Raw genomic sequence first — 18,608 nt, 5'->3', positions numbered from 1 at the left:
TTCAGTTTCAAAAGGGTTTTCCAGGTGATCTTTGATGTCGGCTTACGATCACGATGCTTTCTGGGCCACACCATTTAGCTGCAGCACCAGAATTATCTGCTTATTGTCAGTGAGGCGTTTTAACAGCTAATTAGACTGCGTTTGCAAATGAGAAGAACATAAATATGAACAGACACAAATAGTTTCCTGAAAGCGATGTCATTCTGCTCATAACAGAACGATATCATCCAGTTTAGTCTGTGCGTGTCTCTGTGTGAACATGCAGAGTGTTAGTCATCCTGAAATACACCAAGTGTGTTTCTCCACCTCATGATCTTCACACACAACCAGCCAGTCGTCCACCAGCCGCTGTCCCGTCCAGCTCATCACAATCAGCAGAAACCGAAAAAACCCACACAAGAGTGGAGAGACAAAAGGCAGAAAGAGAATGGGGGCTAGGGGGGCAAAACGCTGAGTTTGAGGAATGCCATTTTCTGTTTACAACCAAAAGGGGCAAAGAGAGCGTGTCAGAGGAGGTGTCAGGGTGGCTGACTCCCTCTCCTTCCCTGATGCTGGCTGCTGTCAGCCCCCCAGGCCACAGTGAAGGGCAAACACACACATCCTTTAAGAATCTGCCCACTTCAACCAGATTCGTCGTAGCTCGGCACATTTCACAGAGGACAGAGCGAATGTGCACCATCGACAGAAAGCTACGAGTTGTAACGCTGAAGGTTTCCTGTGGATCCTGGAGGAAAAGCTGCTGTAGGAACTTTTTCAAATGATGTTTTAGGTCACTCGTGCTTTACTAGATAGCAGACACACACTGCAGGAGCTGCAGGATGTTGGCATGAAGCAGTTTACACCTGCTTCGTACCCACACAGAGTCTAAACAGGATTTGTATTTTTATATGGTTACTGGATAAAGGATCGTTTCCTCTGGATGTAGATGAGCTGAGTGTTTGGCGTGACATAGCTGCACTGCTGCCTTCACATGAACCTACACCATCTTGGGAAAGATTTAAACACTTTTGTCAAATGACAAAAGTTAAATTAGTCAACAAGCTGTTGCTGGTTCACATCCTGATGTCGCCAAATTGGCTGTGACTCATTGTGTAGCTAATTGACAGGACGGCTGAGAGGTGGGCTCGTCGCTAATTGATTCCTGCTGAGGCATGGAGACGTCACTTCAGCCTCTCAAGGCGAGTCTTGAGGGCTGATAAATGTGTCGCTGAGAGTGTTTAAAAAAAACTCGGCTGGCAGGGAACTTGCGAGTGAGAGTATGTGAGTTAGAAGGAGCTCCCTGAGCCGCCAAGCATCTAATTAATCCTCCTCCGGTCTTAACGAGGTCTTAATTACTCTCAGCGACTCTCTCAAGACGAGGCGACGGCGACCTCGGCGTCTCGTGCTAACATATATGATTGTGTGGTCAGAAGGCGAGAGGTTTGACGACGCCGTGAGGATGCCGTGTGTGCGTGCCTGCTCTGCACCGAGCAGTTGTCAGCTCAACCCACTTCCCACACTGACAGAGGCTCATCTTTAAGAACTGCTTTCCCATAGACAAAGTCCATTCAAGTCCAATTAGGGGAAGCCATTCAGGCTCCTAATTCCCTTACAGTGGATCTGCCTGATCCTTCCAACACATGCTACTTATTGTTCCCCGTGAAGGAGGGGTGAGTCGGCCGGGGGAGTCGGAGCGGGAGAGGGTGAGAGAAAGGAAAAGAGAAAGAGACACTGACCCGGATTTTGGAAATATGGTAATGATGAGGGTAATGAATGCGATGAGACAATGAAACAGGACACACACGTAGACAGACACACACACACACACACACACACGTTAGCAAAGCCTTGAAAAGAACAGCCTCCCTCATCACAAACAGGATTAACCAAGATTCATGCTTTTATTAAGCACAGTAATATCTGCAGGGCTCCTCCCACTGATGCATACGTTGGATTAACTGGGATTACGGCTCAATTAAAATTACATTTCACTAAAAACATTTATTTGCATAAAATATGAATAACAAGAAACCACACTTTCTTAAAGGAGAGTCTGTGGATGAGTGCGTCTTATTGTCAGCAGCTCCCACTGAGGAGCGTGTCGGCTGGTCTTCACCATAGAGCTCCATTGTTGTCTACAAACTATTAAAACCCATCAGTGTCGTTGGTTTGAAGGCAGTCCCACTCTCAGCGATATGAAGCATCAAATGAACAGGATGAAAACAACATCTATCTATCTGACATTATCTTCCTGCCAAACCCAAAGTCACACGTGTGTGAACTCACCTTGTCACCGCGCCATAGCCACGCGTAGATTCACTGTCTAACACATACGTGACGTACCCACATGTACGCTGCTCTGCTGTCTCTATGCGCCCTGATAATATAGGCTTTTTTTAAGATTATCTTTCTGGGGTTTCTGCCTTTATTAGTCAGGACAGTGAGAGAGTGAGAAGAACGGGGAGAGACCTGCAGCAAACTGTCGTGAGCGGGAATCGAACTCACGAACGCCGCGCCGGGGAACAACAGCCCCTGTTCATGGGTCGCCCGCTCAACCAGGTGAGCCGTAGGGGCGCCCATGATGATACAGCTCTTTAGCTTTACGGTGCTTTTGTAGTTCTTGTCCTGCTTCTTCCAGCCTCATCTGTATCCTGCAGCGTGTGGTTTCCCTGGTAGGGATCGATAAAGTTTATGTGAGACTGAAATCTGGAGCATTATCGCGCTGAAAATAAGATGCCAGGAAACTGGTGAAAGGGGCTGAGAGCAACGCTCATGTTTGCCTACAAAAGCAGAGCCTGACGCTGAGCTGCCACCGCCCAGCTGAGCCAGAAAGACGTCTGCATTCCAACAATCGCTTAGACGAAACTGTCCATCTGCAAACATCTCTAATCTAAATCCACGTTGGTCGAGATTGGAGAGATTAATTGAATATCAGTTTGAAGATGAAGCCACAGATTGGAGACCAGATTAATTCTAAAAGCTAATATCTCTTAAAGATAAACTCATGGACTGAGCCTCTGCATTAACTCATTAGTTTGAATTCATTCATTTTCCAAATTAAACCCAAAGCCTGCCTGGGTTTGGCCACAAGGCATGTTAAGCATATTACTCAGACAACTGAAATCATACTTTGAGCTGATTATAGATTATTATCAATGTCAGCACACAACAGTTTTGCATTGTTTTTCCTTCCCTCCGTTCTAAAAGACTCTACAGCTCAGTGAACGTGAGCACAGCTCTGAGTTAGTCACTGGTCGTCTGCAGATTTAGAAATGTGGTTTTACCATCCTTCCAGCCTCGCTGCTCGTCTGCAGTCTGCATGTTTGTATTCAGTCCATGATGACAGGACGTTTAATGCAGCGGAGAAACGACCACAGTTCCTCTTTTGTCTTTGATTAATCTCTTAAAAGCAAATCTTCTGGTATCGAAGTTAGACATGAAAACAGCTCCTTCATGTCTGAAGCAGCTCGGATGTAACGCTACATACCAATCTATGACGTTCCTGATGACGTAGCTCGAGCACACCAGCTCACCTGTGGCTCTGCTTAAACGCTGTAAAGCTGTGTCCAGAGTATTTCAGCCACACGTCTTGAGGAAACACAGAAAGCCTTGGTTATCTACGAGGCTGAAGTCTGTCGCTGGTTTACTGCAGCTTCAGCACTCGTGTGGCTTTTGATGTCCTCCAGCAGATGAAGCCCCACACTGACATGTTACGGCCAAGATTTCTGATTTAACAGTCGACATTTTCAGTATTTTCTGTGTCAGCTGCTCACCTGAAAAAAGTTTTCAAAGCAACGCCGCTTAAATTACAATTTCATTCAGGCTGGTTTTTACGGAGGATGGAGAATACGGAGGCCTGGTTGACAAAACTCTCTGTTTTCTATACGAGCTGATCACTTAGTGGACTCCTAGTTAATGACAAATCAGATCTCGCTCACTGGCAGGCAGGTAGGCTTAGCAACCTTGTGTTTGCCTAGCAACCCGGTGTCCCGGCGACCCTTGTTGCCATGGCAGCCTATGAGGATGTGGCACTGCCACGAGGAAGTGGTCACCACAGATATGAGCCAAAGGGCAGCTGGTGTGTGTGTGTGTGTGTGCGTGTGTTGCTGCTCATTTGAATACAGCGTCCTGAATCTGTCGAGGAGCCGTATGCCGCTTTACAAACCCCGCAGCAGCAGCAGCAGCAGCAGCCTGTAAACACTAAACAATCAGCACCCTTGTCTTTAATCTGTTGTCGTGTTGTTCCCTCCCCTCTCTGCTCCCTCCGTCACTTTCTACCAACGGTCCAACACCTAAGCTCACACTCTCATCTGCTCCTCTTGTCCTCCTCTTGCCATTCATCCCCTCGTTTCCTCGTCTCTTTTCTTTTTGGTCATTTCTACGTCACGTCTTCATACGTCAGGGAAAGCTCCCACTCTGAAAACTGTTCCTGCATCTGTGTTTATAGAAAAGTCCTGCTTCTCATTTCATGTTAGCGAGAGTGAAAGCATCAGAGTGTGTGTGTGTGTGTGTGTGAGAGAGAGAGAGAGAGAGAAGGGAAAGTGGGCGTTCTAACCCCCCTCGAACCGCGAGCCGATTAAGGCCAGAAACTCTAATTATGCTACAAAGATGTGACAGACTGCAGCTCCCATCTGCCCTGTAGGGTCTCACACACACACACACACACACACACACACACACACACGCATTGCAGACAGATGAGACGGTGAAAGTTGGAGAGAGCTGAGGAAACAATAACAACACAAACCAAACTGTCGCCACGTCTAAAGTTCAGCCTCACATGAAGCTGCACACCTGAGCTGCAGCAGCTCGTCCACCTGATGGTGTCTGACCATGCCACTGGATGTCCAGGTTTATGTGGACAGAGGGACAGACGGACGGTTCTCGTCTCCGTTGCGTCCTCACACAGAATCAACCCGGAGCTTTTCTGTGCTTTCCTACTCAGCCGTTTGTCTCTTCATGTGCTCTGGTGCCGTCAGACCCGGATCATGTCAGGTCGTGTCATTTAAAGACTTATTTGTTAAAAAAACAACAGCGTGCTTTCACTTTGCTGGACTCTCGACTCTACTCATTCGTTTGCTGCTTCTCGGCTCGCTGTGTGTTTAGTGAAGAAGCAAACGGGGCGTTTACAGAGACCGGTCGCTGCTTACAGCCCTGCTGCAATAGACCGCCTGGATTCTCTAGTGAAATAAATATAATTCAGGGTAGAAAAAACAAGGACTGGAATATGACAGGACAGGAAACAACCAGACGTGCAATCACAATATCAACGACAACCTTCATCAAAGAGGTCAATGGAAATGAGAGGATCTGAGTCCTACCTTGACGTCAGAGAAGTACATCTTGAGCATGTTGGAGGAAGGGTAGCGGGTGTAGAAGAACATCAGCTTGGCTTTCTTCAGGTGGTTTGGAGACAAGCCCTCCTGGATCTGAGTAGTAACACGTTAAGGAACCAGAACCTTGTGACGAATACACTCAGTCTGCATCATGACCAGCTTCATTTCTACCTTTGAGGGACGTTTGGCCAGAGATCCTGTCAACAACCATCGCAGCCATTACACGTCTGTTATGTTCCTGTTTGGCATCTGAGTCCCACATTTAGACCGGACCGGGAAGAAAAGCAGATCAGATGACAACCTAAATACAACCTTTTGTTATTATCACAAGTCAGTCAGCGACCGCTCCAGCTCCTTGTGGCATGTGGACCTGAATGATAATGTCCAGACAGGTGCAGTCCTCGGTGTCATCAGAATGAAATGGCAAAGCACACTGTGGTGTGTGTGTGAGGGTTTGTCCAGTGGCTGTCTGAGTCTGGCCTGAATATGTTCTCCTGCAGACGGGCTTCATGTGTGACCTGGCCGAGCAGCTCTCAGTCACAGTTCAGGTTTTTAAAGTCTTTGCTGTCTCAGAGACGAGGCCTGTTTTTAACTCGAGCACCATTTAATAGAGCAGCGCTACATTCAGATGCAATGAGCAGAGCGCTCGTGGTTTTCCACCCAAAGCAAACAGCAGCACCTGCTATCGTAGCTCCTGCGTCTCGCCGACTCTGCAGCTCCCACCGTCACAACAAGACGAGATGATAATTGTGGAGGTTCTGGTTGCAACGGGGCGCTCGGAGTGTGTGTGTGTGTGTGTGTCCAGAAGTGTGTGTGTGTGACAACAGCTGTGGCCCTCCATGCTGCCATTTCCCCACCACATTAACAGCCCTATAATCTATCAGAGAAGATGAGGCAATCAATGGGACCCCTGCAAGGTCAATTAGCACACAGAGAAACACACACACAGACGAAGAAACCCCAGGAGCCCGGTGTGGCTGGAAGCAGGGACGAGGCAGAGAGTGGCATCAGCCATCAGGGAGGCAGAGAGCAGCCGCTTCAGGTCAGGAGGAGGAATCTGCATTTTCACTTCCTTTCACTCCAGTTCTTGTATTTAGTGTTAGATTAAGAATCTGGTCAGAATCTCCAGAAGTGCTGCTGAGCCAAAACATGTAGTCTGAGGAGTGGGTTTGAATGAACTAGAACCTCGCATGACCTCAGTTTGTAAAGTGACTCGTCATTTTTATGAAGATGATTTGTGTTCACCTGAAATGCACTGGCAGTGTTAAAACCCTGCTCACAGGACATGTCAGCGCTCTCTGGGCCTACGTCTTCATCCATCATTCATTTAGCAGCAGATCCATGAGGCCACCATCACTTCGTTAACATTCATGGCAACCTGTCATCATTCGTGTGTGTGTGCAGCTCACGTTAAAGCAGGCGTGCAGCTCGCTGCCTCCTCTGTTTTGTTCTGTTCTGCTGAAGCACACAAACCTGACTCAGAGTAAACAGTGTGGAGCAACATCAGGATGAATAAAGACTGAGTGTGTGTGTGTGTGTGTGTGTGTGTGTGCAGCTAGAGTGAGTCGGTGAATAAACAACGCAACTGCTCATGTTCCTTTTTTCTTCTTCCTCCTCTATTGGTGTGTGTGTGTGCGTGTATAGGTGTGTGTGTGTGTGCGTGTATAGGTGTGTGTGTGTGCGTGTATAGGTGTGTGTGTGTGTGTGTATAGGTGTGTGTGTGTGTGCGTGTATAGGTGTGTGTGTTTGTGTGTGTGTGCTTGGCCTCTTGCACATCTGTGAAGGTTTTGTGTTGGACTCACTGTATCAGCTGTAACTTGACCTTGTTACCGTGTGTGTGTGTGTGTGTGTGTGTGTGTGTGTGTGTGTGTGTGAATGGGGGAGTGGATGGGAGGGGGGATAAATTCATAAATGAATGGAGGACATCTGCTCAGCTTTGTACAAAGGATTAAAGATACACAGACCTGAGTGTGTGTGTGTGTGTGTGTGTGTGTGTGTGTGTGTGTGTGGCCTTTCAGGTGAACACTAATCAATGGAAAACACTAAAAACTCGCCTCTTTCTTGCCGGTTTAAAGCCGCCTGGACGTGATCACCGTTGTGTCCGTTGGACCGTACACGGTGTGCGCGGTGCAGTACCAGAACCAGAACCAGAACCAGGAGCTCAAACACATCTTTAGCCTGAGAGCAGAAACACAGCAGCTGTGTCCGTCTTTTTGAAAAAACAGCAGCTTGTGTTTCCATAAAACTGTTGAGCACATTCAAAGCAAACTGATGTGATGTCGCCAAAAAAAAAAGTAATAAATGAAACTGTGAATTCGGGATGCGTCCATTAAAACAGAAATGTGAAATAAACTCGCTGTGCAGAAGAAGGTGGCGCTAACGGCGACGTCACACATGACTGCAATAGACAGAGGAGCAGAAAAGACAGAAGTTCAGCGTCTGCAGGTTGAGGAAAGCTGAAGCTCTTCACTCATTAGCTTTGATGCTGTCTAGAGACAAAGACCACGTATTTATGACGTTTACGTTTTGCTGCTTCCAGAACATTTAAAGCTTTTCCAAATGTGAAAATAAATATCTTGTAGAAACAACCAGGACGGCTTTAGCTGGTTGCAGAGTCTATAGTGGAGCATGGATTTATACAGAACCAAGGACGAGCTGGTGTGTCTGCATAAATGTGTGATCCTTGTCGAGTGTGACGTCCGCTATAGTTCTACCGTTTCATTCAGCAGACGTACATCTGAGAGCAGGTACCAGTCAGGAGAAACCAGTCTGGAGAAACCAGTCTGGATAAGAGCCGTAGAACCAATTCAACTGTGAATGGTGTTTATGGACTTTCAGCTCAGGATGTAATTCTCAGGCCCAGAATAATTGTGTTCCACAAACAAACCTGTTAACAGCTAACGAACAGTCAGCAGATGATCTGCGGATGGACACAGAGCCCATCAGAACCGTTTCTGACCAAAGTGCTGTTCTAGTAAACGACAGAGACGACAGCAAAGCAGCAAACGCTCACAGCAGCTGGTGAACAAGGTGAAGTCAGCTGTGATAATTACTGAATAATATTCTGTCTGTGACTATGACTGATGAATTATCAGAATCCGTTTTCATTGTTGACAAGTTATTTATAATAACTGAATCAACAGATATGTTTGTGAATAAAATCAATCAGTGTGAGCTGCAAAATTAAATATCTTAGAAGAAGCAGCAGTCTGGGATGTTTTACTTCCACAATAGAAAGAGGCTGTGTGTTTTTGAAGGGTGGTCACAATCTTTGAAATACTAATGTCCACTTTCAAAGATTTCTTTCATTCAGATGAATGGCGCAGCGTTTAGGACTGAAACGGCTCAGCGGGATCAAGAGACGTGTCAAATATTTCTCTTTTTTAATTAAAGCAGCATCTAAATTGGCTTTGAAGACGACACTGTGATCAAATCATCATCACAGCTGCAAGGAGTTCCTATTTGTCAGGTTCAAAGTCTGGTTTTTCTTTTGGCTTTGTTCTTCAAACATGCATGTTTGTGCGTGTGTGAGTCAGAGTGTGCACGGCCGAGGAGAAGCCCTCTCCATATGAAAGGTTAGCAACGAAAGATAAACAGCTACCTGCAAACACCTGTCCACGTGCACATCCATGAAAGGGAGCGTGTGATTGTGTGTGCACACGTGAGTGTGTTTGTGCAAAAGGAAACAAAACACACACAGCTGCCGAGCAACCGAGAGCGAAGGGCAGCCAATGAAAGTGAGTAGGAGTGATCCAAAACCCCAGGCTAGGACTCACACAGAGGAACCCAGAGTGAACATTTAGATGTTACTCTGGTCTTCATGTGTGTCCACAAGCCTGCTGCAACACACACATTCACAGGCTCCATCAATGAGGCCAAACATCGGCCTGCTCCTCTCTGCTCTTTGAAATATGATTAGCTTTGAGCTCCTATGTACGAGCTCCTGCCCCACACACACACACACACACACACACACACACACACACACACACACACACACACACAGTGAAATATGATTTGCTTTGAGCGTTTATGTACAAAGTGTGTGTGATGAAAGAGAAGCTAACGGCAGCAGCAGAGTGTCTCAGACGGTGTGTGTTGAAGAGCAGCTCGTAGCCTTTCTCAGCGCCTTTAAACACCACAACCTGCTGCACAGACTTAAAAGAGCCTCAGAGAGCAGCATGCGACCTGTTTAATCTTCCCCCTCTTGCAAGACCCGGCGCGCCCGTTTCATCTTCCCCACTTACGGAGGAAACAAGAGGCTTAGACCAGGAACCAATTAATGCAGATTAATTGATGTTAAAGACTTGGTGTGGCTGTCGCCTCCTCCTGCTGCCTCCAAGATGTCTCAGCAGTTAACTGCACAGAAAGTGTGACTCTGGTGACAGAAATGCAGTCACTGAAACTTCTACGTGTGTGAGCAAAAGTTCAAGTGATGTTCTTCAGGATAATAGTAGCGCTGTTCATCCAGTGTTGTTTAACCCGAGCAGTAGTTTATTGTTTTATCTTGAACTTCATGTGGTTTTAGCCTTTTCTACTCACAGCAAATTATATGAGACACGCACACATGTCAAACTGCCAGCTAAACTCTTCTTACCATCATCCCCAATTTCTAGTTTTCTGCCAGTGAGGCATCCATTTGCTTCGTGCGCTGCAGCGTGGGACCGCTGTCCATCAGACGTCTGAGCGTGCTCGATAAAAGCTTGGAGCAGGTTTCTGCACCGGAGTCTCAGAATCAGGTTCACTAGTGTGTAGTCTGGAGGCAGGACACGGCGTCCTTCTGATCTACCTGTGTGACTCAAACCAAACCCTGAACCAAAAGTTCTGAGGGTTTTTCAAACACATCCGAACACACTCACTCACACATGAAAACCCGACAAGGATACGGTGCTGCTTGAGTATGGCGATATGTCGGCCATGTCCTGCAGGTCTCCACACTCGGACTTGATGAGGGACAGCGACAGACCCTCTGACCCGTGTTGGCTCGGGGAGCTCTGCCTGTGGTGATGGTGACCAAGATGGCCGCCTCCCAGGGATGCCATTTTGGTTCGGAGGCTCACAGTTTCCCGGGTTATGTCCATGGAGTCAGGGGAGGACCGATGGTGGTCTTTGGGCCCTGGAGGGTAGCCGGCTCCACCCCCATGAGACCCCAGCGGGCTCTGAAAGGGGTAACCCATGAGGGGAATGGGGAATGGGTGGCGAAAAGATGGAGGGCTGAACCCGAGTGAGGCTGGGAGGGGGGACGGGTGGAGGGAGGGGTGGTGAGGAGGAGGAGGAGGAGGAAGAGAGGGGTTTGGGTTCTCTCCTCCACCTCCTCCACCGCTCTTGCGCACTACCAGCGGCAGCGCCTCCGTTTGGTCGTTGGGCGTCGGCACACCGCTCAGTCGGCCGCTCAGACCACCGAATGAATCCAGCGGACTCGGGACAATCACATCCCCAAAGCAGTGCAGCCTCTGGTTGGAGGAGTGGTAGTTGGGGGTGGGACTGCCGTCGCCGTTCAGACTGAGGGCCAGGGCGCCTCCGCCGAAGCGTGAGTCTGGGGTGAGAGAGGGCAGGGGGCCGAAAGGAGGAGGACAGGAGGAGGACGAGTTGGAGGACGAGGAAGGTGCAGCCGGCGTGCTGCTGTGGCAGCCGTGGTGGTGGCCGACGGCCTGCTTGGGCGAAGAGAAGCCCTTGACGACGGTGTCGACCACCTGCGATACGGCACAGTTCAGCTCCTGCTTCAGAGTCTCTGCTAGCTGCCTTCCTCCGCCTCCCGCTGCTCCTCTCCTCTTCAGCACCCTTTCTCCGCTCCTCTCCTCCTCCCTGCTGTCCACGTCCTCCTCCATCTCCCCGTCTATCAGCGCCTGTTCTCGGAGCAGGGCTCGGGCCCGGTCCAGAAACAGACCCGGGTCCAGCTCGGACAGGTCGTCGTGGCTGTGCCGCCCTCGGTCTCGGTGCCTCTCCTCCAGGCCGTCGGAGCGGATGCTGTCCTCTGACAGGTTTCCGTCCTCCTCTCTTTCTCCTCCTCGGTCGGCCTCTCCGTTCTCGCCGTTCTCTTCCTCTTCCTCCGTCTCGGAGTCGTAGATCTGGTAGAACTTCTCCTGAAGCTGGCGCAGCTGTTTCTGAATGAAGGAGAGACGATGTTAAAGCAGACCCCCTCAGAACCAGAAGGTCACCATAAATACTGGTTAAATATCATGGGGCACCATGCAGGAACAACGAGGTGGGTCAGAACACCTTCGATGAGCTTGTTTGGTGGACGTTCATTTATTATTGTACAATTATATTAAAAAGCTGCAGCTTATTTTTTGGTGCATTTTAGCTGCAAATACCATCAGAAAAGACAAAATGCTGTGACTGGCGGCTGCCACCGACCTGCATGTCCTCCAGCTGCAGTTTGAGCTGCCGGCGTTCCTCCTGTCTCTGCTCCTGCCTCGAACACACCAGCTGGGTGAAGCTGTGCTGCTGCTGGGGCAGGCGCTGCTTCCTCTTGTTCTCCCTGTAGACCTCCCCGACCACGCCGGCCCGCGAGCCCGGAGAGCTCAGGAGGGAGGACGGGCAGTCGCTCCGGCTGTGACTGCTCACGTTGTGGTTGTTGCCGTCTCCTCTGTGGTCGTTGCTGCTGTTGCTGTTGTTGCTGCTGTTCTCGTTCTCGCGGTTGCTCTCTTGGCCGTGGTCGCCGACGTTGGGCCGGACCAGCGGGGAGTGGCTCATGCCTCGGATGATGTTCTCCACTCGGGCCCGCTTGGCGCGAAGGTGTTCGTCCGACAGTCGGTCCAGGTCGAAGGAGGAGAGAGAGAGGGGCTGAGAGGGAGCGTGGGAGCTGGAAGGAGGCGGCGGTCTCCCAAAGGAGGAGGAGGAAGGTGGAGGAGCAAGAGGAGGTCCAGGAGAGAGGCAGTCGGACGGGCTGTCTCGGTCCCGGGAGGAGTTGCTGCAGGCGTCCTCAGCCTGGATCTCCGAGCCTCCGCTGGACAGAGCTCCACTCCCCTGTGATGGAGGAGAGCAAACAATCATTACAACCAGCCAAGGAGGACTGAGCGCTGCAGAGGAGTGAAAACAAAGTGATTCAGTGAAATGGCTTCTAAATGGTTCCTGGACTAACGAGCTGCTCATCAGAACTGAGGGCAGCTGTCTGTTGCTGAACCTGTGAGTGTGTGATACCTGGAAGCCCGAGTCGCTGCCTCCGTTCTTCCCCATGTTGTTTTTTAACAGCTGGGAGATGATTGTGGCGCCAGGGAAAGGCATGATGGCGTCTTCGTACGAATTGGCCCTCTTGAGCAGCTTCCTCAGAACGTTGGACTTCTCTCCATCACTATTGGTGCCTCCGTGGCCGTGACTGACCAGTGAGCAGTCTCCGTCCTGGTCGGGGCCGTGCGATTGGTTCATTCTGTCGAGCAGGGAGTCCCTGGCGCGGCTGAATATCGCGCTACCCACGGTCCTTTTCACCCCGATGTCAACACGTCGGCGCTTGGTCTGTCTGGTTAGGAGGGTGGTGCTGTCATGATCAGGCATCACGCAGGACAGCTAAGCAGACATGACCAGGGGTCTTCGCAGACGCTCGCAGCAGAAAGAGTGACCTGTTCACAGCAACACAGGAAACACGCTGCAGTGATTTCACACTTCAACTTGGAAAATTAGATTGCGGGAATTTGTCATTTTTGGGCTAATTTCTGGATAACTTTTTAGTTTTTTTTTGGATGGTAATTATATTTATTACCCATTAATTCTGAAAAAACAGCCGCTGTGGCAAGAAGATTTAAATCTCACTTTAGAAGCTCATTGGCTTTAAAAGACGTCACGGCAGAATATTATTACAGCAGATACATTTCAACACAGACAAAAGAAAGTAAAATACGTGTAAAAATCTCCTGTTTAGTTTGTGTTTTGCCTTTTAAAGTATTACAATATACAATGATGACATATTTAGAAAGCAGTGGTGTCAGTGAGAGGCAGCGGTTTTATTTCAGGGTGACTCACACGCAGCAGAATACACAGAAAAGGACTCGTAGCACATTTCTTGACCAAAAGCCAAGGGAGCCGCTGAGAGAACAACACACTCTTTAAAATAGTTCAAGGAGATATTCCCACAGAGAAGTAGCACCTGCCTGTAATAACCAAAATCATTTCCCATTTCCTGGCGGCCCCCTGAGGGCTAACCTTGATTTCTGCATCTTGTGAGGAGCTGTGAAGGATCGACTGTGGCTGTCAGAGGATTTCACTCCGCTGTGAAGACAGAAACGGGGAGTTTGTCTTCCTTTTCACCTCTTTGTGATTTGAGATAAAATTGGTTCTTATCTTACATTTTCTAAAGAGGAGAATTTTGATGGTGTTAAAAAGTTTTTCTGAAAGTTTATCTTCTCCCCGTTGTCACTGGGGCTTTACCAGGAGCCGTGCAGGGCGCCTTCCCACTGCCTTTGTTTTCTGTCTCCTCGTTCACTACATGGCAGACAGATAGAGACAGAGCTTCAGCTACCTGCACATGTGACGTGTTGCTTTTATCTCTCCAGTAAAGTCACGTAGAACCGATTAACTGAAATACATGCCAAAAATAAATGAATCTGGATCAGTGCAATGCTTATTTAATTCATGGAAACGGCAGATTAACGGGCGACTTCAACTGTTCCAGCATTGTTTTTCTAATTCAATTAAGGTGTCAAATTAAATGGTGGAAGACTTTTAAAACCGTCCAGAAAGCATCAGCACATATCCAGCCGGGCCACTGTCACACAGGTGGATGTGTGTGAGCTCCACACACACCCAGGCGGGCAGCGTTTCCCTGTTTGCATCTGTTTTGCAAGTGATTTCAGGCTCCAGACCAGGGAAATATTTCACAAATTAAAGCTGCTTCTAACAACAGTTTTGCAGTTCATCAGTCCAGCGTCAGAATATGTAAAGTGAATGTGGAACAACAGAATTCAAAGGAAGCCAAAACTGCTCAACACACTCTGAACCGCTCTGGCGCTGGTCCACAACAGCCGACACTGCTGTGGACCTGCACGAGCGAACCACAGACTTTCAAAGCACAACGATTCATTTGAATATTACCATGAGTTTCACTGTTGGAGACGAGAAGTGAGCAGAACAGAGCCGAGCACCGAGCCGGCCACTGACCCAGATACACTCACACACACACACACACACACACACCGCTCCGTGTTTGCATTATAGGTTCCTCAGCATTACTCTACACACACACACACACACACACACACACACACACACACAGGGAGAGACAAGCGGTTCAGATTCAGGCCCAAAGAGCTCGATGACTGTTGTCTTGAAATTTGTGTCTGAAGGTGTTTCAGCCGAAAACCAGCAAATGTCTCCTTTAATTAAACCTTTAAAACTGCAGAGGACGGAAACACGGCCAGCGCTGACAGCACCATTATTATTATTATTATTATTATTATTATTATTATTATTATCATTATTCACTTATTTATCTATTTACTTTGTTATTTATTTAGTTATTTATCTACCTACATATTTAGTTATTTATTTATTTATCTATTTACTTTTTTATTTAGTTATTTATCTATGTATCTATTTACTTATTTAGTTATTTAGTTATTTATCTCCTTAGTTATTTATTTCGTTATTTATGTATCTATTTACATATTTATTTCGTTATTTATTTAGTTATTTATCTATCTTCATATTTATTTATCTATCTATTTATTTATTTAATGAGTTATTTATCTATCTACATATTAATTTATTTAGTTATTTATCTATTTATTTATTTATTGAATGAGTTATTTATTTATTCAACAAAACCTACTGAGACTTAGAAATAAACGAGCAGCTTTGGTGTCGATTAATTTAAAAGAAGTCGGACAAACTTTTGCATTTCTGCTCCAACGAGGCTGAGCTGGAGGTGAGCGTGGAAAGGAGATGTGAGAGTGAGTGTGTGTGTGTGTGTGTGTGTGTGTGTAGGTGTGTGTGTGGTATTTGTATTAAAACTGAAACTTTAGTTTTAATCTGAATTTGAAGAGCAGGAATACCTGGCCAGTAATGGAGAAGTGAAATGGGAAGTCTCTGCTGAGGAACCTTTCCACCGGCAGCAGCAGCAGGACGTGTTCTCTGCGCTGAAACCTGCTCCAACCGTCCGGACCGGACCGGACCGGACCGGACTGACCGTCTGCGCTCAGCCTTATTTATTCAACCTCACGTTTTGTAACAGCTTCATTCTTTTTTGTTTCTTCGGGTTGCTTCACTGAGAGCACGCAAATTTAGTAGTAGTGTAGTATTTGTTAGAGTGAATGGAAGCTGTGGAAGTGGCCCGTGGCCCGCGGCTCAGCCCGGCGCTCTGAGCGGACAGCACCGCGGTCCGGACGGACCACAACCCGAGCCGCTGCTTTACGCGCAGACATGTCGCTCAGGTCAGACCAGACCGCAGGCTGCCAGCACCTTCAGCTAAATTAAAGTTTACTTCTTGCAGTGGAACTGGACGCAGAGAGAAACCCACTCGTGTTTTTCTTCCACTGCTGGACTCGCTCCGTTTGCTGAAGATCAGGATTTTAGAACTCGGTTCTGTTCAATGACTTGCCATCAAAAGTTGATAAAAACTCTGCAGCGAGCGAAGCTTGAAACCAACTTGTGTCGGTGACTGGACTCACAAGTTGGAGCAGCTGGACGGCAACGCGCACAAACTGACGGCAAGTAGTCCAGGACTGAGCCAACCCGTCTGGACCCGGGACGAGTGACGAGAATCACCCGTGAAGTGAATTTAGACCGAATCCACGCGATGCGCAGGACAAAACAAGTGTTGTACTTACTTGTGTGCCGAGCGTTCCTCCAAGTCGCTCCGTCGAAGAAAAGGCGAACACAAGAGGCAGACCCGCACCCGCCGTTCAGATCAATGCCGTAGTTTACTACGGCAAAGTGGAGACGTATGCAGGGCGTGCGTGCGCGCTTGCGTGAGCGTATGTGCGGGAGGGAGCCAGAGAGAGAGAGCAGCTCATAGATGAGAGACAGAAGCAGAGAGAGACGCTGCTCGTGTGCGCCGCTCTCCTCCCGGGATGGGAAGTGTTTAGTATCGAGCGCACCCGGTCCGTCCGCCACTCTCCGCTCCGCCGCCGGTCCGTCCGACTGCAAGACTCTCAGCAAGAAACAAGAAGAGACGCACATGAAGGATACGTGAAGACGCTGCGTCACCGGCCCCGGAGTGAGGTAACGGCTCCACCTGACCAATAAGGAAGAGGAACCGGGGACGGTGGATTTATTTATAAGGAGCCCGAACACGGCGCGCTGCCAGAACCGAGCGGAGAGCAGAGCGGAGGGTAACACAAGTCACTTTACAGTTTCTGTCGTTTGCGTCAAAACCGCAAAAGTCCTGAAAACTAAATGTACAATTCACCTTGAACCGGGCTTTTCATTTCCTCAGTATTCTGATCATTAGTTTCATATCTTTTGGATGTGAGGCACGAATGCATCCTCAGCTCAACAGCTAAAGTCCATCCAACACGGTCTCTGCCCAACTTGTGCCATTCAATAAAAGTGACAGCTGGTGCAGGCTGCATGATTTATCTGCTCCGTGTCAGCAGCAGGAAGCTCAAGTATTTAATAAACACTGGCTTTCATTAATTCATTGTTTCTCTTCATTCATCTCCAGCCATAAAGACAAACCTTTCCTTTATCCAGCTGTAATTGTTCGTGCGTAATTGGAGAGCCGTGCGCTTTGGCGCAAAGCTGCTTGTTAGTTACAGAGAAGTTGTCCAGTGAAATAACAGGAGGAAACTGTTCTGTTGTCTGGAGAGCAGAGGTCAGGAAACCCCTGCAGCTGACGGGGATCCGGCTGTTTGGCTCAAGGACACTTGGGTCGATCAGAGGTGCAGACAGGTGCGCCTCCTTCCACAGACAGTCAAACAGAATCACGGTATTAATTCATTCAAGCACATTTTAGGCAGCAGCAGCAGCAGCAGAGGCCTTTTTCTTAAAACTAAAACGGTGTGTTCAAAAAGCATTTAGAATTATTGCGTAAAAGCGCCACTCGTCAAAGTCTCTAAATCCTTTAATTACACTCAGAGCTAATTAAATAAATTTGTAAATGTTGGGAGAAGTGGGTTTCGTCCACTGCTGCGGTGAATTAACGCCACGTTGCTCCGGAGCCCACTGAGTGGACCGGGTTAAAAACAAAACAACAAAACCACGTCAGAATGATTTTACAGTTTATTTGTGCGTAAATCCAAAAATCCACATCACACAGACAGAAATGATATCTACTGAATAAAAACCAGATACATTTAAAACGCGTCCAGCTGCGCGTCGGGAACAGGTGGAATATTTCCCCCGTGGTTCTGAAACTGTTTGTGAAGACACAGAGGAGTTGTCCAGAGAAATGAGCGAAACTAAAAAGCAGAGTAAATAGTGAGGAAGCGGGACGTGTTTCATGATGCGGGCCAGTGTGAACAGTGTGGCTGTGATTTTTAAAAACGCTCCAAGTGGATGAAGGTGGATGAGGCTGCAGAGGAATGTGTCCGTGGGCCGAACACTCACCTCTGGGTCCAAACACACTTTATATGCGAGTCAAACGTGTCCAGAAGAAGCACATTTAGTGCTCAGAAATTGTACAAATAGGATGTGAAAATGCTGGCGGTGTTGTTCGGTGTGACTGAGGTCCGCGGAGCCGCGGAGCCGCCGCCGCTCATCAGCAGCTCTTCAGCTGAATTACGGCGCTTCTACCAACAATTATTGGAGCTCGTGCGCAGAGCTGCCGTGTGGTTTGTTTCGGCAGAGAAGCACAAATATTAAATTCCAGATTTGTAAACGTTTCCCCCGAGGTGTGTTCGTGCTGCACAGGTCGTCCTTGCATGCGGAGGCATCAGGCCTCTCTGTGTTTTTCTCCTGATCGGTTGCCAATTATTTGGCTCAGACACGGAAACTGAACTTCAGCAACAGCGCAGCGCACGAACCTCCTTTTCTCTCTCCGCTCAACAAAGCGCTGTAAAAGCTCTGACCTATTTGAGCGGCGGCGCCCAGGGTGATGCCATTTTGTAGTTTGGTAACTTTCAAATGAGCGCGAATATTTTCTCTTTGTGTATCTGCGCCCACGCAGCTGCGTCGGGGCGCACAGCGGGAGGAAGGGAAGATGCGCACATTTAGAGGAGCTGCAACTTAGCTTGTGGAAAAATATATATCTAGAAAAAAGAAAAAGAAAAAAAAAAAACCGTGTTCTGACTGTGAGGCCAAAATAGGAGGGAACCGGGAAGACTCCGGTTATCTGAGCGAGGAGCAGGAGGCAGAGCTGGACTGGGCTCATGAGACACAGTGGGTCAGAACATGTATGCATCACATTCACTATCAGCCACA

The 18,608-nt window shown here is 48.3% G+C and overlaps 1 protein-coding gene across 1 annotated transcript in view; it reads right to left on the bottom strand.

Moving 5' to 3' along the window:
* Positions 1-16,115, bottom strand: part of prox1a (prospero homeobox 1a) — a 44,366-nt gene extending 28,251 nt beyond the window's left edge. Inside the window, exons 1-8 of the mRNA XM_008284135.1 lie at positions 16,076-16,115; positions 12,459-12,874; positions 11,924-12,284; positions 11,673-11,809; positions 11,347-11,419; positions 10,977-11,310; positions 10,202-10,934; positions 5,301-5,408 (exon numbers count right to left, since the gene is read on the bottom strand). Coding sequence (XP_008282357.1) covers positions 5,301-5,408; positions 10,202-10,934; positions 10,977-11,310; positions 11,347-11,419; positions 11,673-11,809; positions 11,924-12,284; positions 12,459-12,809 — 2,097 coding nt within the window. The 5' untranslated portion in view covers positions 12,810-12,874; positions 16,076-16,115. The remainder of the gene's footprint in view (positions 1-5,300; positions 5,409-10,201; positions 10,935-10,976; positions 11,311-11,346; positions 11,420-11,672; positions 11,810-11,923; positions 12,285-12,458; positions 12,875-16,075) is intronic.
* Positions 16,116-18,608: the final 2,493 nt, after the last annotated feature.

Source organism: Stegastes partitus, unplaced genomic scaffold (assembly GCF_000690725.1).
Source record: "Stegastes partitus isolate 25-593 unplaced genomic scaffold, Stegastes_partitus-1.0.2 Scaffold348, whole genome shotgun sequence".
NCBI classification, from domain to species: domain Eukaryota; kingdom Metazoa; phylum Chordata; class Actinopteri; family Pomacentridae; genus Stegastes; species Stegastes partitus.
Note: the sequence above shows the minus strand (reverse complement) of the source record. Positions and strands in the feature narration are given on the sequence as shown.